Source organism: Grampus griseus (genome assembly GCF_964374135.1).
Source record: "Grampus griseus genome assembly, chromosome: 2".
NCBI lineage: Eukaryota > Metazoa > Chordata > Mammalia > Artiodactyla > Delphinidae > Grampus > Grampus griseus.
The window spans coordinates 1986140-2005755 of NC_139018.1; the positions used below are offsets into that span (position 1 = coordinate 1986140).

The 19616-nt window shown below is 46.6% G+C and overlaps 1 protein-coding gene across 11 annotated transcripts in view; it reads right to left on the reverse strand.

Annotated features, from left to right (window-relative positions):
* KLC1 (kinesin light chain 1) overlaps window positions 1–19616 on the reverse strand; it is a 58316-nt gene that overhangs the window by 30654 nt on the left and 8046 nt on the right. For all 11 annotated transcript variants that reach the window (XM_082649250.1, XM_082649253.1, XM_082649248.1 and 8 more), the window contains exons 2-7: window positions 11781–12042; window positions 9720–9950; window positions 6423–6501; window positions 5703–5928; window positions 1566–1653; window positions 850–951 (exon numbers count right to left, since the gene is read on the reverse strand). In XM_082649250.1, the coding sequence (XP_082505376.1) occupies window positions 850–951; window positions 1566–1653; window positions 5703–5928; window positions 6423–6501; window positions 9720–9950; window positions 11781–12041 (987 nt within the window). In that variant the 5' untranslated portion in view covers window position 12042. The remainder of the gene's footprint in view (window positions 1–849; window positions 952–1565; window positions 1654–5702; window positions 5929–6422; window positions 6502–9719; window positions 9951–11780; window positions 12043–19616) is intronic.

A 19616-nucleotide genomic window follows, 5' to 3' on the forward strand; every position in this document is an offset into this window, starting at 1 on the left:
AGCCCGCTAGCCACAGCTATTGAGCCCACATGCTGCAACTACTGAAGCCCGCGCGCCAACAGCCTGTGCTCCGCAACAAGAGAAGCCACCGCAATGAGAAGCCTGCACACCGCAATGAAGAGTAGCCCCTGCTCGCCACAACTAGAGAAAGCCCACACACAGCAACAAGACCTAACGCAGCCAAAAACAAACAAATAAATAAACAAACAAACCTATATGTCATAAAATAACCTTTAAAAAAAAAAAGTCATGGCATGGACCTGCCAAGTCTCTAACATCTGAATACACGGTCATCCAGAGCACTGCTGAAATTAACAAGTTACATTTAAAAAATACCTAATTACTATAAACTGTATTAGCTGACACTACACATCCATGACTGACTTAATCTCCAGCTCTGAGTTACTCTTTAGTTCTCAAAAACAATTATTCATTTTCTTCAGTTTCATAAGCGTATTTGTTGACCTCATTTTTAAAATTTTAATGTTTTTCTTCTTGACAGGCACGTGCCCCACCGTCAATGAAATGCCCCCGTGCCTTCCACCTACAGGCCTGAGAAATTCCTTCTTCAGTTGAATCATTTCTAGGCCTCAGGCTGGGAGGGCATGCAGACACAAGGCTCCACCCTCTGCATACCCACTCCTCCTAAACTCCCATGTGTATGGGCCCATCTGGCTGCGTTTGGGGCTGCCCACCTGACTGAAGGGCTTATTTTCAGTAAATGGTCAGTAATGATATATCACAGTGGTCCTATCTCAAAGCTTAAAAGTGAGTTATTAAAAAAAAAAAAAGTGAGTTATTTAAAAGCATAAAACATAGCATCTCAAGGAGAACCGTCCTTAGTCGCACCTTTTCTCTGATCTCCAGAGCTCTTTTACACAGCGGCTCAGCTTCTTTGTACTTTCCTCTTTTGCCGTAAAGCACTGCGAGGTTATTCAGAGTTGCTGCCACCTACCAACACAGGGAACCGTGAAGAACAGTCAACGACAGCAGTGGAGGGGATGTGAGACATCACACACTCATCACGCCCAGTATGTGCAGGGAAGAGCTCTCAGCTGGATGAAGGAACATGACTCCACTTAAAGGCGAAAGAGCAATCTCACTGTCTGCAGACAGACTGCATAAAGGAACACTGCAGAATATTAAAATTAACAAATCAACATCAACAGGATCTTGATTTTTTTAATTTCACTGAAAGCCACAAAGCCAACCAAAATAGATCTATATGCAAATCTGACCAGATTTTAATAAAAAGACAATACAAAATCTTTATGAAAAAATTTACAGAAGTACATGCAATTTGATTTAGGATCAAAAAACACAGTACGTGATCCATTTGAGGCGGGGTGATAAACAACTTAAGTGCACACTGACACCTGCTAAATGGGAGTCACCAGCACTGAGGCTCATCACTTGTACTAAGTGAGGGAAGTCCTACCTGTGCCATCCAGTGAAAAGGCAGCTCTTAAATCTTCCCTGTTGAGTTTAATATTAAAATGAGATGGGTATAAAAATACATTAGGGAAAATAATATATAAAAAGAATGAAAGGACCAGTATACAAACCGCAGGATGATCTTTGCCCAAAGTTTTTTCACGGATGGCCAAGGCATCATTCAGTAGATTAGCTGCATCTTTGTATTTATTCTGGTCTCTAAATTGAAAAACATACAGTTAAGTGTTATAGACACAGCTTACTACATCTCTGTAAAATGTAATTTTGGAACTAAAGAAATAGAAGTTAAGCTTCAGTTATTAAAAAATAGACGTTAGCTATTAAAACTATTAAAAACACTCCTAATGTAGGAGAAAAAGACTCCATCAATAAACGTACTGGCAAGGTGAGCTGGGAGTCGGGCCTGATTAGCTTTTGAACCTGGCCCTCCCATCTAGATCACTGGGACAATACTACCCCCATAACCCCGCACACAGTAAGCGAGGCCATCCAGAACGGTGAGGCAGACGGAACGGATCCCAGTGTCTGCACCCAGTTCTGCCAGCTACCGGCTGCGTGGCTCTGGCATGTCACATGGGCTCCACAGTCGCAGTCGGCCCACCTAAAAAGGAAGGACGTGACTCACAGAGCTGCTCTAAGAAGCTAATGATTCGCCACGTGCCATGGAAAAGCCTGTGAAACAGAAGCCCAGGACGCACCCCGCAGTGTCTGCTGGAGCAGGGCGGGGCGAAGGGTCCTGCTGACAGTGGGGAGACAGAAGCACCTCCAGCCCAGCCCCCCTGGTTTAAGTGCTACCCGATGATGGGGCTGCAAACCAGTTACTTACTTTGTGAGACTGAGTACACATACTTCCCAACTGAGTAAGAACGGCTGCCCAGCAAGGCTTTGCCCTGCAGAAGCCAGACTGTTCCGCAGAATACTGGAAGGGCTAATAAGGCTTCCAGATCCTCCGAAGCACACTAATTCTGGCCAAGTATATAGGTTTTGGACTTCCCTGGTGGCGCAGTGGTTAAGAATCCACCTGCCAATGCAGGGCACACAGGTTCGAGCCCTGGTCCGGGAAGGTTCCACATGCCAAGGAGCAACTAAGCCCCTGGGCCACAACTACTGAGCCTGCGTGCCATAGCTACTGAAGCCCACGTGCCTAGAGCCCGTGCTCCGCAACAAGAGAAGCCACTGCAATGAGAAGCCCACGCACCACAACGAAGAGTAGCCCCTGCTCGCCAAAACTAGAGAAAGTCTGCATGCAGCAACGAAGACCCAACACAGCCAAAAAATAAATGAATAAACATATATTAAAAAAAGGTAACAGAACATTCACAGAAGGACACAAATGACTAAAAACACACAATCACAGAATACAAATTAATACACAATGCTGCACTTCTCCATTAATAAAGAGTAAGAGACAAGCAGCCCAGCCCCAGGCTGGTGATGGAGGAGGAGGAGTGTGAACTGGCACCACCTTCCCGAAAGCAGCTGGGCAACATGTACCAAGAAGCGTATCATGTTTTGTTTTGTTTTTTTAATTTATTTATTTAATTTATTTATTTTTGGCTGTGTTGGGTCTTCATTGCTGCACGCAGGCTTTCTCTAGTTGCGGCGAGCAGGGGCTACTCTGCGCTGCGGTGCATGGGCTCTAGGTGCGTGGGCTTCAGTAGATGGGGCACATGGGCTCAAGAGTTGCGGCTCACGGACTCTAGAGTGCAGGTTCAGTAGTTGTGGCACCCAGGCTTAGTTGCTCTGCTGCATGTGGGATCTTCTCAGACCAGGGATCGAACCCGTGTCCCCTGCATTGGCAGGCGGATTGTCAACCACTGCGGCACCAGAGAAGCCCGCGTATCATGCTTATACTCTAACCCACTTTAGGAATTGACACTAAAACAAAATACAAAATCCTGAGCAAAACTTGAGCAAAAGATGTTCATCAGTAGATTAATGCCCCCCCACAAAAAGCTTAAAATTAAATGTCCCTTAACAGAAAAATGTTGAAATAGTTATGGTACAGCTCTAGGACACAACATTAAATATGAATATATACGTAGCTGCTAACTTTTTTCAAATGTTCTGCTGACATGAGTAAACTCTCACACTATAGTGCGAAGGAAAAACACAAGACTGAGGAGAGGCCACCGAAGTCCCAGCACCCAGCACAATGACATCTGTGTGACCACGCACCCTAAGTACAACAAATTCCAGTAGCATTCTACGCACATTTTTTATTTAACTCATTTACAATAAAAATATCTACCATCAGCCAGAAACTCTCATGTTCTTCGTAGGCATGTAAATTTTTTAAAGACCTTTCTGGAATGAAATTTAGCATAATCTACCAAGATTTTAAATGCAACCTGTGACTAGGGAATTCTTACAATAATGCATAACAGTAAAAATCTGCAAACCTAAATGTCCATCAGCAGGAACCTGTCAAAAAGTGTCAGGACTACCTGTAAAACAGAGTGCTATGCAGCATGGAAAAGGCTGTGCTCTCTCGAAGCCGAGCCGCGGCGGTGGCCTGGAGCTGCAGCAGTGGCATGGCAGTGCTCAGTTTCCTTCCGGTGCTCTTTAAGGCCATCACCTCTCTCTCTGGACAGTTTACTCCTCTTCTCTTCATGGAGCCCTCCCCCTCCTTTCCCCCTCCCTGCTCAGGTTCCCAGCTCCATCCCCGCCAGCCCCACGCTGCTGCCTCCTGCCGGGCTGCCCTGCCTCCAGGCTCCAGCCCCCTCAGGTCCTGTGCACTCCCCACAGCCACTCTTCTAAGACCTGGCACCTGCAGAGTGCCCAGCCCTTTCAGCCCCATCTCTTACTACTGCCAAACAGGATGCAGGAGTCTGCCCCAAACACACCCTTCAAGGCCGCAGAAAGCGCTCGCACCCCTCCATTAGGCCTTCCCTAATCCTCTCAGCTGGAAGGCATCTTTCTGTTCCATGAACACTTCTGGGTTACTTTCTTTCTTTATTGGCCATACCAAGCGGCTTATGGGATCATAGTTCCCCAACCACGGATTGAACCCGGGCCCCAGCAGTGAAAGCGCAGAGTCCTAACTCCTGGACCACCAGGGAATTCCCACTTCTCTGTTATTTTATTAACAACAGTCTCCCTGCTTCTATAATTACATATGAATATAGCCAGCCTATTCTCTAAACAAGGTTCTCAGTTCCTTTAGAAACAGGTTTAGGTGATGCTGTTTGACTATTTCACAGTGCCAGGTAACACCATGTCTCACATCCCCTGCAACCCTTCAGAGGCTCAGAAAAGCAAAGGGCTCTGGACAACATCCTCTGTCTAGGGGCCACTTAGCAGAGATACAAACTGAACTCTCCTGACTTCAAATTCCACGTTCTGGTTTCTCCTTGAGAACAGGTATTATGTATCCATCTTTAGGGTCTCACAGGAACCAGCCCAAAGTCTTACATACATCTGGCTCAAAACTGTTGGCTAAACTGAAACAACCAAACCAACGAAGAAAAAATGGAGCAGTTCCCTGAAACCCACCACACTGGAGTGGCCACAGCAAACCAGTCCTGCATGTGAGTAACACCCCGACCTGCTCGATTTCAGGTCAGTTCGGCTAAAAGACAGAAGCAGACAAAGGGCTCCCACGTACCACTGCCCAGTCAGTGCCTAGGCAAACTATTTAATTCCATTCAGGAAGTTCACCAAAGGCTTCTGAGTTAGCAAACATGTTCAAGTGACTCAAGGTGGAGACAAGAAGACAACCTGGTCCTCAACTTCAAGGAGCCAGGATCCCGGGAGAAGAGATGACAAAATTCACATCACCCGGAAGCCAAGTACAGGGCAAGCGCTGCGAGAGAGGCAGGGACAGGGTTATGGGGCACAACTTGGGAAGGGGCACGTGGAGCCCTGGATTCAGAAAGGAGAGAGAGCTGACAAGGCCTCAGAAAGGCAGGGGATACGGGCAGGCAGGGTGGGCAGAAGGAGCCTGGTATACCAAGTATTGTGGGGAAAAAAAATCAAAAGAGCTTAGCCTGGCCAGAGCGAAGGGTGCTGTGGGCTAGTCCTGGACGGCTGCCTGGGAGCCCCAGGCAGCGTCTGTTCTTCAGGGTCATACTCTTGCCAGAGAGCTTGCTAAATGTTTGAACTTAACCCCTGGCTGTGTGAAGACAAATGGACGATAAGGCTGGAAAAGTAGCTCATAACAGTTTACAGAAACGTATTTTTAGGACAAGCTCGTTAAAAACGTTGTCTCTAGGTAAAATTAAGAGAATAAAATGAGGACTACTAGCCTGTACACCAAGGCCAAGATGTTCAGCATGGTGGCCACGTCCGGGTGGTCATGGCCAGAGGTCTTCTCCAGGTCCTCCAGGGCCTGCTTGCAGAGGGGCACGGCGACCTCGTAGCGCCCCTGCGAGGCGTACTGGATGACCAGGTTGTGCAGGGTGCGCAGCCGCGCGGGGATCTCGTAGCCACCCTGCTGGGCGGCCGCCGCTGCACTGCTCTGCTGCTGCTGCACTACACAGAGAAGGGCTCACTTCAGGCAATAGAGAAAATCACCCGATGACACCAGCTGATTAGCACTCCCTGCTCTGGCTCTGGTCCAGGTCAGCACGTGGTCCCCACTGTACCAAACCTGTCCAGCATTCCCCGCGCAGGCGAGGCAACACCAGCAACTTGTCGGGGATGCCGCACACGCCCCAACAGTGTGGTGAGACTGCTCTTGGCCCCAGGAAAACTCTTTTGCCCTTTCACTCTGTGAGAATCCACAGATCGCGTCAGAACTGCTGGTGCGTGCCCCTGTTTACGAGGGCTGGCTCAACACGTTACTCTATCCCAGCGAGAAAACGACTCGCAATTCTCTGGGGAACCACGAGGCAGCCTGAGTGTGCAAGGGCTGCTGTGAGGCAGGCTGCAGGCACGCCACCACCTGCTAATGACAGCAATTACACCCCAAGAGGACCCGCCACCTCCGTCTGCATGCAGCCATTTAACCACCACTCCCAACTTACTTCCTTGACCAGGGTCGTCGTCGTCATTTGGGAAGAGGTCATCCAGAGGTTCTTTGGTGGAATCAGTGTCTTTGTCCTCCTATAAAACCAACCCAGGACAATATTAGTCTTACAAATACTATAAATCCTGCACTGGAAATCTTTGATACAAATTTCATTTAAACTAAAAATAGAAAAGATGGTTTGTTTTTCAGATCAAACATAGGACTAGCCACAATTTGGTCTATCCATCAGCTCAGTAAAGAGTAATAAAAGGCCTGCTAGACTGAACTCAAAGTACTTGTCCGGGCAGGAGTGGCAGAACAGATCACGATGGCATCTCTGTGCCTTAGTCGTCACTCGTGTCCTACAGAAGTTTAAAGAGCAGGGAAGCCCTTACTTGAAATAAATTTTATTTGGAAACCAAATGATTAAAATGGCAAATCTCTGAACACCGCAGAACTGGCAGGCTGGACACTCCCCTCCCCACCCAGCATCTCCACCGCAGGACCCCTAAGAGCAGTGTTACAGCCTATGACTCGTGTCCCCCACAGATGAGCCCTCAGGTAAAAAAAGTGAGTACACGCTGGAGAGAACAGACAGCAGCTTGACCAGGGGAGAATTCAGCGTCGCCCTGGCACAGACGGACACCATCTGCCTCTGGAAGGGACCTGAGAGGCACATGTCACTTTTATAACATTCCCATCTGGGACACACAATCCAAACACACTCATGAGGAAACACCAGACAAACCCAAACTGAGGAACAATCTATGAAGTAACTGGCCTGTATTCTTCAAGAATACCAATGTTATGAAAGACAAAGACAGGCTTTCTTCTTTCTGTGAAAGGACCTGTTCCAGATGAAAGATGACTAAAGGGACGGGACCACTATGTCCAACATGTGGTCCTGAACTGGGTCCTGGAATAAGTGAAAAACGTCATCGAGGACTCTGCTGAGATAATCAACAAAAAATGGAATCTGGGCTGCAGAGGACAGAGGAAGCACTGCGCCTGTGTTCAATCTCCTGAATCTGACCCCAGCCCTGGGTCTCACAGGAGAACTCCTCATGCTAAGGAAATGCACCAGCAGCGGTAGGAGGAACGGGGCAGAAAAATTATCACGCGAACCCCCTAAAAGGGGAGGCAGGGTTAGCTCATTGTATCTCTTCTCCAAGCTAGACATGTTTTCCAAATAAAATGTTTTAAATGTCTCTGATTCTATGAGGCTAGCTTTCTCCTGCTCAATGTTACCCAGTTTTCCAGGTGAATCCACTTCTCTATTCTTATTCCCACAGCAACCTACAGGAGTTATATCTCTTAAATCAAAACATTCAGTTGCTCCTGACCTAGAGATGCAAGGGGGAAATACAGTATGCCTCATAAAACAGGGTGCTGTGGACTAATTGTGCCCAAAATCATGTTGAAGCCCTAACACCCAGTGTGATGGTATTTGGAGGAAATTAGGTTAGATAAAATCACAAGGGTGAGGCCCTCACGATGGGATTAGTACCCTAATAACAAGAAGAGACATCAGAGAGCTAGCTCTCCCTCCCCCCACACCCACACCCTGCCATGTGCAAACATAGTAAGAAAACAGCTATCTGCAAGCTGGGAAAAGGGTCCTCACCAGAAACCAGCCATGCTGGCACCCTGATATCTGACTTCCAGCCTCCAGATCTATGAGAAAGTAAATGATCTGCTCTTTAAGCCACCTAGTCTATGGTATCTGGTTATGGTAGCCCAAGCTAAGACACAGGGCAAGTGTAGGTCTGCTGGTACAATACACAAAACCATTCCTACAGTCTTAGGATGAGGGCTCAGACTGGAGACACAAATGCGGAACTCAATGGTATACAGATTATGTAGCGAACATGCCTAGAACTATGTAGGCATTAAAAAAACATTAGCTCAAAATACCATGTGAAATCCAGGATTGGATTCTAGAGCAGAAAAGGGACACTAATGGAAGGACTGGTGAAATCCAAATAAAGGTTGTAGTTTCGTTAATAGTGACGTAGCAATAGCAACGTTAATTTCTTACTTTTAACAAACGTACTGCTAGGGACTGAATGTCTGTCCTCCCCACCCCCTAATTCCTATGTTGAAGCCCTAATGGTCAGTGTGATGGTGTCTGGAGGTGGGGCCTCTGGGAGGTAGTGTGGATTAGATGCGGTCATGAGGATGGGGCCACCATGACAACATTAGTTACACAAAGAGCAAGAGACCCTAGGTCTCTCTCTCTCTCTTTGCACAACTGCACCAAGGAGGCCACAGGAGGACACACCGGGAAGAAGGCCCTCACCAAGAAACCGACCAAGCTGTCACCCTGATCTCAGACTTGCAGCTTCCAGAACCAGGAGAAATTAACTGTCTATTGTTTAAGCCATGCAGCCTACAGTACTCTGGAGACAGACAGCGCCCCAAGTTAACTCAGACACGTTATGCGGCAATACAAGATGTTAACACTAGGGGAACCTGGGTGAAGGGCATGTGGGAATTCTCTTTACAGTATCACGTCAAGAGACCTAGGGTCTCTTGCTCTTTGTGTAACTAATGTCGTCATGGTGGCCCCATCCTTATGACTGCATCTAACCCACACTACCTCCCAGAGGCCCCACCTCTGACTTTTCTGTGAATCTAAAATTATTCCAAAATAAAGAAAGTTACTTTAAAAAAAAACTTAACTGAATCAGAAATAAACAGCAAACGAAAAACGGTAATCGAGATTGGGATGAACATCCAGAGAGCGCCAACAGAAGAAGGAAAAGACCACGATCCTTGGGGAACCCTAACATCCAGGAACCGCAGGAGGCCAAGGAGGCACGAGCGAGGGCGCAGGAGAACCAATGGCGTCCTGGGAGCAGGGCAGAGGGCTGCAAAGAGAAAGTGAGGATCCACTACAAACTACAGAGATAGTCCCGAGTCTGGATTCAGGCGACTGGATCAGGGCACTGTTAAAGGAAAGCATTCCAGCAGCGGGATGTGCACGGAAGCCAGACCGCAAAGGGTGAGGATGCTCAGGAGATCTCAAGCTGCAACAGACCTCGCTGAAGGCAATGGCACCTCTTTGCATTTATTTTGTATCTACAAAGTATTTTTTGAACTGACCATCGTTCAAAAAAAACACATACGAAGAAACTACTCCAGAGAGAACTTATATGACTTGCCCAGGGACTCAGTCCCAAGACCCTTAATCCTTAGTCTTGTTTAAACACAATCGCTGGAGGGAACAGGAAGACACTGCCGGCTTTACTGAAACAATCTACCGACGATAACGTGGTAACTGTCAATACTGCATTCCTACAGAACCACTTACTGATGGAGAAATGTCATCATCGTATTTTTTTAGCTGATTCATGAATTCCAGATGCTTCTTTTCTTCCTCCAGTTGAGCCACAGACTGCTCACTCTTCTGCAATTTCTGCTGCGTGTTGGCCAATTCATCCCGCAGCCACTGATTCTCCTGGCACAGACGACGAACCTGTGCACGCAGCTTCTGCTTCTCCGACTCGACGGCATTCAGGTGATTTGACAGAGCCATCATAACCTAGACAGACAGAAACGCTGACAGCACTGCAGTACTCAGCCCAACAAATGCCACCTCCCGTCTCCGCAAGCGTCCTGGGGTTGTAGCTCTACCTGACACCTGCAGACACGTGCTCCAAAGTACATACAAGTACATTTTGCCATTTACTTCTATTTCCATCCTTTCTTTAGTCACAGGCTACATTCAGGGCATGATCAAGAATATCACATGCTCAGAACATCTATGGAAAATGCATTTCTTTTTTCTGTTTAGAAAGTATCTCGAATGGACTAGCAATGGACAGGCAGCTACTGTACTGATGAAGCTGTGTTCTTTTACTTTTTATCTAGATGGCACCAACAGAATTTCTCAGAGACCCTTTGCCACGGGTGAGAGCACGTGCACACACCTGCACACGTGTTCAGAGTGCAGGTCACTCTGTGAGGGGCTGGTGGTGGAGCTGGGGCGGGGCGCACAGACAAGACTTCTTCGCCACTGCAGGGGAAGGGATGAAGGCTCTGTGTTGTGGCCAGTACCAAGAGTCAGGACGCCCTGACGCACTCATAAGCGGAGGTCCCTACTGGGCTCTGCCTGGGGTGCACTGATGGGGCTCAGGGACCGGCCTGCCTGGGAGGATAAGGGCTGGAAGAGTTGGGGAGGAAAGCTGGCTTCGGTCTGTTCTCTCTGCAGACCGTGTACCTGCCCCTCCCTCTTTATTATCCTCCTAGGTCTAAAACCTGACACTCTAGAAGGTGGGGCTCTTTCCTCCTCCTTCTTTTAACCCCAATATCTGCCAAACTAAAAAAGGAGGTTCACCTCTATATCGCTTTTCAACACAACTTGCAAAATAAGAGATTCACAATAACCAAAGTCCTACAATTAGAATCTGTAACATGCTTAGGATGAAGAATTCTAAAATCAGGGTATGGCCGTCACTTTGGTACAGAATGATTTCCTCTGTGAAAGCAGGAACTGGTAACCCAGCAGCCCCACTTCTGCCTCATTCATTCGCTATACAAGACGAAAGCTAAGAAAGAAGAAGCCAATTTTTAGTGTATTTAATTTTACCTAAAATACGTTGGCAAAGCTGAAAGTTATGGTGGGGGGGGCGGGGGCACACCCAAATGTTTCCAATTTTTTCATCTCTATGTCTAGCAGGATAGAAACAAAGGTTTAGTCAAGTGCCTAAGACAATCTTGTCTTGGGGTACTGCAGAGACTATGAGCTGTTGGCCAACATTCACCCTTCTTCCTCAGGCTTAAGAACCTGGAACTCTAAGGGGCAAGACAACATTCCCCAGTGTCCCTCACAACTAGGTATGCCCACGGAACCAAGTTCTGGCCAATGAGGTGTAAGCAGAGTGCCACGCACACTTCAAGGAGGTAAAGGGAGGAGGCACACCCTTCCTGCCCCTTCGCAGTCCTAGGGTGGGGTCACGTGGCTGCAGCTGGGACTCTGTCTTAGCCCACAAGATGGGCTGACTGGGGTGCAGTGCAGCAGGTGGCAGGGTCCTGGGTACCCCTGACACCCATACAGCTATAGCACCCATCTGGGACAGCCCCCCTCAGTATGTGCTTTTACATATGACTACGATATTTAAGCCACTGTTTTTGTTTTTTGATATATGCAGCCAAATCAAATCCTAACTGACACAGAGTTACCTATTTCGCTCTACTTTTTAAAATGCAGACATGCCCAAATCATCATTTGTATAACATACATAACCCACATATAAGCTGATTTCTATTATTCTATAAGTATCTGCCCTCTAGTTTAGTTAAACCTCGTATGTCAAACAAAGTCTCCCCTTTCCCAGACTGTCAACTTCACGTTCATATCTGAGACTTGTACCTGTGCCTCGCTCAGGCCAAGCTCCAACATTTCCAGTGACTTTCGGATCATGTTTGATTTCTCTTCCACCAGATTACTTTCGTCATCTTTCTTCAAACACTTCAGTGTCTCCAGTAAACTTTGTAAAATGGAATTGTGCTCATTCTTCAGAGCCTCCAGGCCCTGAATTACTTGCTTTGTCTTAGAAATAATTTCATCCTGTGTAAGCTTCTCCAACTTGTCTTCCTTTATGTACACCATTGTGGACATGTTGTCATACATTCTAGGATGGAAAAAGAAAAAAAAGATAGAAATCTCATTAGAGGCTTAATTTATGTTACATCTTTAATGAAATACATGTGTGAAGACTTGAATTAACATTTTTATAGGTGAATAATAAATACGTGTATTGTGATTTATTACCTGGAAATACTACATTCTGTACTGTTTCTGTTTGTCCTTTGCAGACCAAATTAATTACTTTTCTGGCTTATGTCTGAATTTTTTTTTTTTTACGGAAGAAATGACAGTAACTGAAATTAATGCCAAAGATGAAAAGCAGCAAAACATCCAAATGGCATTTCTAAAACACACAGCAGGGCTTCCCTGGTGGCACAGTGGTTAGGAATCCACCTGCTAATTCAGGGAACATGGGTTCGAGCCCTGGTCCGGGAAGATTCCACATGCCGCTGAACAACTTAGCCCACGTGCCACAGCTACTGAAGCCCGCGCGCCTAGAGCCTGTGCTCCGCAACGAGAAGCCACCGCAATGAGAAGCCCGTGCACCACAACAAAGAGTAGACCCCGCTCGCTGCAACTAGAGGAAAGCCCATATGCAGCAACAAAGACCCAATGCAGCCAAAAATGAAATAAATAAAATTTTAAAATAAATAAAACACATAGCCTCTGTGAACAAAATCTTCTGTGAATGTTTGCAAGCTTTTTTTTCCTTAATGAAATGCAGAAGGTACAGTAAATTCTCGGTCACATATTTACCAGACAAAGCCTTGAGAAGGGGTCACAGCTGGAGAAGGAGAAACCAGCAAAGGAGCACGGGAACAATCAGAGCAGCAAGAAAATCACACCTGACTGAAGCCTGGTGACACAAGAGTGACACAGCAGGATGACCAGTGCTGTAAAGACTCCAGGAGGGGGCTTCCCTGGTGGCGCAGTGGTTAAGAATCCGCCTGCCAATACAGGGGACACAGGTTTGAGCCCTGGTCTGGGAAGATCCCACATGCCGCAGAGCAACTAAGCCTGTGCACCACAACTACTGAGCCCGCGTGCCACAACTACTGAAGCCCACGCACCTAGAGCCCATGCTCCACAACAAGAGAAGCCACCACAATGAGAAGCCCCCACACCACAACGAAGAGTAGCCCCCGCTCGCTGCAACTAGAGAAAGCCCGCGCGCAGCATCGAAGACCCAAGCCAGCCATAGATTAATTAATTTTTAAAAACATATTAAAAAAAAAAAAAGACTCCAGGAGGGTGAGGGCTGAGCATGCCTACTGGGTCAGACTAGCCAAGAGGTCACCAGCACGAAATCATATGGTGTCTGGGACTGGTTTTAAAATACTACAGTGAGAAGGTAAAGGAAAGGGGAAAGGAGCACATAAAACAATGTCAGCAAAATGGTGATGATGGCTAATACGAAGCAATAGTTCTTTTTACTATCCTCTCTAGTTTCATGTCTGTTTTTAAACCCCATAATTTTTTTTTTTTAAGGCCACAAACAGTGATCATTAGGAAAGCCTGTTCAGGAGAGTGATAGGGACAGAAGTCATATTAAATCACCTGAGAGTGATTTCCTTCAGAGCACTTACGACTACCCAAAGTCTTTGTTTTCACGTATTATCTTATATTCCCTTAAATATGAATTCTATTTAAAAGGCAAGACTTTACCTTATACCCACAGTGAAAGCACACTACGTAGGACAGTTCCCGGCCCTCACAGACCATCTGGTGAATGGATGGACTGATAGATGCTGGGGGAAGGGAAGCAGTGGTTGGTTGCTTTTTGTTTTGTTTTTGGGGGGGGGGCACGCCGCGTGGCTTGTGGGATCTTAGTTCCCTGACCAGGGGTTGAACCTGGGCTACGGCAGTGAAAGCGCCGAATCCTAACCACTAGACCACCAGGGAGCTCTGGGGAAGCAGTGTTGAAGCAGTGAATACAGACCACACATTCCAGGATCTGGGAGTGAAGGCTGCAAATAGCTGATAACAGGGTCACATCTGTCCTTATACCCCCAGTTTCATACTGGAAAACTGATTTTTTTGCATAACACAAAGACTAAACTTTGGAAATTTAGAAGCTGTCTGTAGGACTATTCAGAAATCCACCTTCATAACACAAAGAGCCCAGAAAACAACAGAAGAACAGAGGCGACTCCTCTACCTGACAGCGTAGTATTATTAGGTTTGTTACATACTTATTTAACTCATAGCTCTCCAACTGCACTGCAAACTCCAGTAGAGCAGGGACCTCATTTGTCTTGTTCAGCACTGTATTCCCAGCCTGTCACACAGTAAACGCTAAATATGTTTGCTAAATGAATGAAGGAAACATTTTAGAACCAGCTTCCAATGAACAGGACTCAATACCACTAGGTTAAGGTGTGGATCTGAGCACTGCCTAAGGTTCACTTCCCAGAACTGGTGTCCCTAGAGAAAGAAAAAAAACCCAATATGAAGAACTCCTTCTTTTTGGCAGCAACACATTTATGTATTATTTCCTAACGATGCAACGTTTATTCTCTTCTTCCCCAACCTAGACCATAAACGTGTTTTACTACAACATACTCTGAGCGAGGCCCTGGCTTACACAGGGTGACAAGGGCCTCACCCTCAGGGACATGCAGGTAAGAAGAAGATAAGTAAATGAACAAATCCACCCAGAACTAAAGACACTTTACCGGTGACAGGACTTACGGTGGGAGCATGGGGGGTGAGGGGGCAGCAGCTCTTCCACTGGAGAGGGGAAGCCAGCTACTCGAGAGAAACGACCCCCGACCGCCACCCCCAGGAGAGCTGTTCTTAGCAAATGAGCACATCTTCTCTAGACGAAGTGTGGGGCACTGCTGGCAACGGGCGAGGCAGAGATGTACACGCTCCTGCTGCCTGTGAGCAGCTGCACCACGCTGCAGGTCGCTGTGAGCTAGGCACACTCACGGTGATAAGACTAGAGACGCACAGGAGTGAGGCCACAGCACACCTGCGTTCTGAAGGCAAGAGCCGGGGTGAGGGGTCCACGGCAGCAGTCAGGAGAGGGAGGAGGGCATCAGTGACCACGCCATGGAGCCATCTATCAAGACCCACGGCACTTACTTCCCAGCCCTCTGCTGGCCCAAGGTTTGATGCCTCTGCTCAGAAAGCCAAACACCTCGCCAGCAACTTCTCAGTCCTTCCCAGCAACGTTAAACCCAAAGGGACGCAGAGGAGAGTCTGTAGACCTAGTAATAAATGGCAGCGACTTCACTGCTCAAATCACCTCCGGAAAACCAAGGCTCTTGGGGCATGAATGGGCAGTAAGTCATAGCTCTGCAGGTTAAATTCTGTCCAGCTATAAAGATGGTCAGTGTCACACCTCTACAGGTTACAGCAGTGGCTGAAACGGGAAGAGAGGGCACTTTTGTTGACGTAAAAGAGAAAGGGGGACAGTGTTTATACAAAAGTAGAAAAACCACAAAAGGCAGGACTTAGGTAAAAAAGAAAACAAAATGAGAAAGACTTACCACTTTAATTGAGGGAATGCCTCAATTAAGTAAATTCATTTAGAGAAACCCAATTTTAATTCCTTAAGGAATATGTAACAAAACTGGCCCCAGGGTACTGCGTGCTCACACACTCTTGCAATGGCTCTAACCATATACACAAGAGTAATGAATACAAATGTTATCTGGATGCATGCGTGTATACACACACACCCCCCAAAAAAGAGTCGCTTAAGGCAGTTTTCTTTTAAACTTACTCTTAAAAGAAAATGACAATCCAAATGCTTTTGGGGGGCACTTAGAAATGAGATGACAGGTGCTGTGGACAGGACGGAGCCTGGCTCCACCACCAGCCATCACCTCAGCATGGGCGAAGTCCCCAAACCTCCTGGGGTCTCAGTGGTTAGCAGACCTCCCTCACCAGGCTTTTATCAACATGGGCAAGTGTAGATGGGGCACTAAGCACAGGGCTGACAGACACACAGGAACCGCTCAGTAATCAACGCAATCTCCCACCCGAGAGATAAGGAATCAGGAACTTCCCTAATAAATGACTGCTCAAGGTCTGCAGACACACTTCCTATAACTCACTACTCTGCAAGATAGTCAGTTCCTTGTTAGACTGTTCAGTATTTAGTTAGAAAGTTATTCCTTTTGCTGAGTTGATATCTTCCTCCTTGTAACTTCTACCCACTGAGCCAACTTCTTCCCTCTAAAATAAACATAAAATACATTTACTATCGCATCCACAAGATAACGTTTCAAATATTGTGTGACAGGCATAGGACTCTGCAAATCTTCCATCTCCCTGGCTCACACCTCACACTACTCCTCTGGCACGCCTCAATCGTGACAGTTTCTTCATCTCCCATCCAAGCCACCATCACATGGATTCAACTGTGCACGCTGCTTCTTCAGAGGGAAGCACACAATGGCACATATATTTATACTGCTCCATAGCTCTCTTATTTCTAAGCTAAGCCATTATAACCAAAGGTGGGTTATATAAAAAACAGCGCTAAGACAACTGGCTATTTGCGGCGGGGGGGGGGGGGATACATTCCTACCCTCACTATACACTAAAATAAATTCCATATTGCATAAAGAATTAAAGGTTAAAAAACCCACGAGAAACTAGAATAAAATTTAGGCAAAGATCTATAAGCATACAGGTGAAGGTAAAGAGCGTTCTATGAATAAAATGGCAGAGAACTAAAAGAAAAGACTAATAAGAGTGTATTTAAAGTAAGAGGGCTTCCCTGGTGGCACAGTGGTTGGGAATCCGCCTGCCAGTGCAAGGGACATGGGTTCAAGCCCTGGTCCAGGAAGATCCCACATGCTGTGGAGCAACTAAGCCCATGCGCCACAACTACTGAGCCTGAGCTCTAGAGCCCGCTAGCCAGAACTACTGAGCCTGTGTGCCACAACTACTGAAGCCCAAGTGCCTAGAGCCTGTGCTCCGCAACAAGAAGCCACCGCAAATAGAGAAAGCCCACGCGCAGCAATGAAGACCCAACACAGCCAAAAATAAATAAATAAATATAAATTTGATTTTTTAAAAAAAGATATGTTTAAAGTAAGAAACTGCTAGGGAGTTCCCTGGTGACCTAGTGGTTAGGATTCTGGGCTTTCACTCTCGTGGCCCGGGTTCAATCCCTGGTCGGGGAACTGAGATACCACAAGCCCCAGGACGCTGCCAAAAAAAAAACCTCCTACTAAAGTTTGATCTAGAAACTACCTTTCTGAGGAAACACTATTTTGCAGCCCATCACAGTACAGAGCTGAGAGGGTTAAGGCAGAGGTCACGCTGATTTCTAATGTCAGCCATCCCAGTTTGTCAGCCCTCAGTCTCCCTCCACCCCTGCTGCTGAGTGCGCCTCCAGGCGGCTCCGCTGAGGCATCAGCCAGCACAGCCCTGGCAGGCGCACAACAAAGAGACACGCTAGTTATTCTGTTGCTCAAACTGTTCCAGCTCTGGCCATGGGAGCTCTTTCCGTTTCTTTTGTGCCCCACTGACATGCCCATCCTTTTATTTTTCGAGCACTTTCTGGCACTACAAGACATTCCAGGCCCATCTTGTATTCTCCCTAGCCCAGCCCTAGAATCAGCCATTAGTCTAAAACTGGGCTCAGGGGTCTCCCTCCCAAAACCCATAAACCAGGCTTCCCTGGTGGCGCGGTGGTTGAGAGTCTGCCTGCCAGTGCAGGGGACACAGGTTTGAGCCCTGGTCCAGGAAGATCCCACATGCCGTGGAGCAACTAAGCCCGTGCGCCACAACTACTAAGCTTGCACACCACAACTACTGAGCCCACAAACTGCAGCTACTAAAGCCCGCACGCTCTAGGGCCCGTGTGACGCAACTACTGAGCCCACGCGCCTAGAGCCTGTGCTCCGCAACAAGAGAAGCCACTGCAACGAGAAGCCCGCACACCACAACAAAGAGTAACCCCCGCTCGCCACAGCTAGGGAAAGCCCGTGCATAGCAACGAAGACCCAACGCAGCCAACAATTAAAAAAAGAAATAAAAAAAAGAAATGTGGGGAATAAAAGTAGCAGCTCTGTATGCAGAGTGAATAACAGCCAAGACAGAAATGTGAGTTATTCTGACAGTTCTTGAGTGCGAAATGAAGTTCCTATAAACACAGCAGAGAGTGGCACAGAAAAATAAGATGGAGGGAAGAACACGGAGGTCTTTACCTAGCAAAGATTGGTAGCAGAAAATCACATTTGAGATGTTTTTCCAAGAGATATCTGAGCTGATCCAGTGGGAAACTCTGGCAGCCAGCCAGACCCATCTCTGCACACAAGCCCTGATGAGCACCAGACACGGGGAAGGTGCTGACGCAGAGGGCAGCAGTGAGGAGACGCAGGTCGAGAGTCTCTAATGGGTCTGTAGAAAACAACCCAAGTTGTATTCAGGGAAATATTCAGTGCCATGATCTGAATGTCTGTATCCCGCCAAAGTCATATGTTGAAACCTAGCCCCTAAGGTGATGGTATCTGGAGGTAGGGCTTCTGGGAAGGCCATGAGAGTGGAGCCCTCACGAATGGGATTAGTGCTCTTATAAAAAAGACCCCAGAGACCTCCCTCACCCCTTCCCCCAGTGAGGACACAGGGAGACACCATCTATGAAACAAAAGCAGGCTCTCACCAGACACTGAATCTCCTGTCACCATGACCTTGGACTTCCCAGCCTTCAGAACTATGAGACATAAATTTCTGTTGTTTGTAAGCCACCCAGTTTATGGTATTTTGTTACAGCAGCCTGAATGGACTAAGACATTCAGTATCCTGGAACCCAAGATTACAGTGTGTTGTGGGTAAAACGACACAAGTGTCAAAACTTTAAAAATTAAATGAATGAGCCATCAATTCCACTCCTGGGTATATACCCAAGAAAACTGAAAACATGTTTATGTAAAAACTTACACATGAATGGTCCAAAAAACAAAATGCTGGACAAATGTAAAACTTGTACACAAATATTTTGGCATTAATCATAATACTAAAAATGTGGGACTAACCCAAATGTCCATCAACTAATGAATGGATAAACAAAATGGGGTATATCTAGACAGTGGAATATCATTTGGCAATAAAAAGGAATGAGATACTGATACATGCTACAACATAGCTAACGGTGTGCTAACTGAAGGAAGCCAGACACAAAAGGCCACATGTTGCATAATTCCGTTTATATGAAGTGTCCATGGAGACAGAAGGTAGATTAGTAGTTGCCAAAGGGACAGGAGTATGGGGAGTAACAGCTAACGGGTACAGGATTTCTTTTTGGGGTGATGAAAATGTTCTGGAAACAGATGGTTGCAAAACCCTGTGAATTTTTTCATACATGAATCATATCTCAGTAAAATACAACCAGAATTTTTTTTAATTAAATGATACAGATCAAAGAAAAACACAAAACCCCACTTTGGGACCTAATCTATTTTAGCTTTGTCAAGGAGTCACAGAAAGCTTCATTTCTCAACCTTTTTATCCTATGCTCCCCTTTTGATAAACAAAAATCTCAAGCCCTTCTCAAGGTATTTAAAAATGTCTAAATACACAATACGTTACCTATTGCAACTAAAAAGGTAATCAATGGTAATATTAGAAGTAAAAATATACATACTTTTTGGTTCT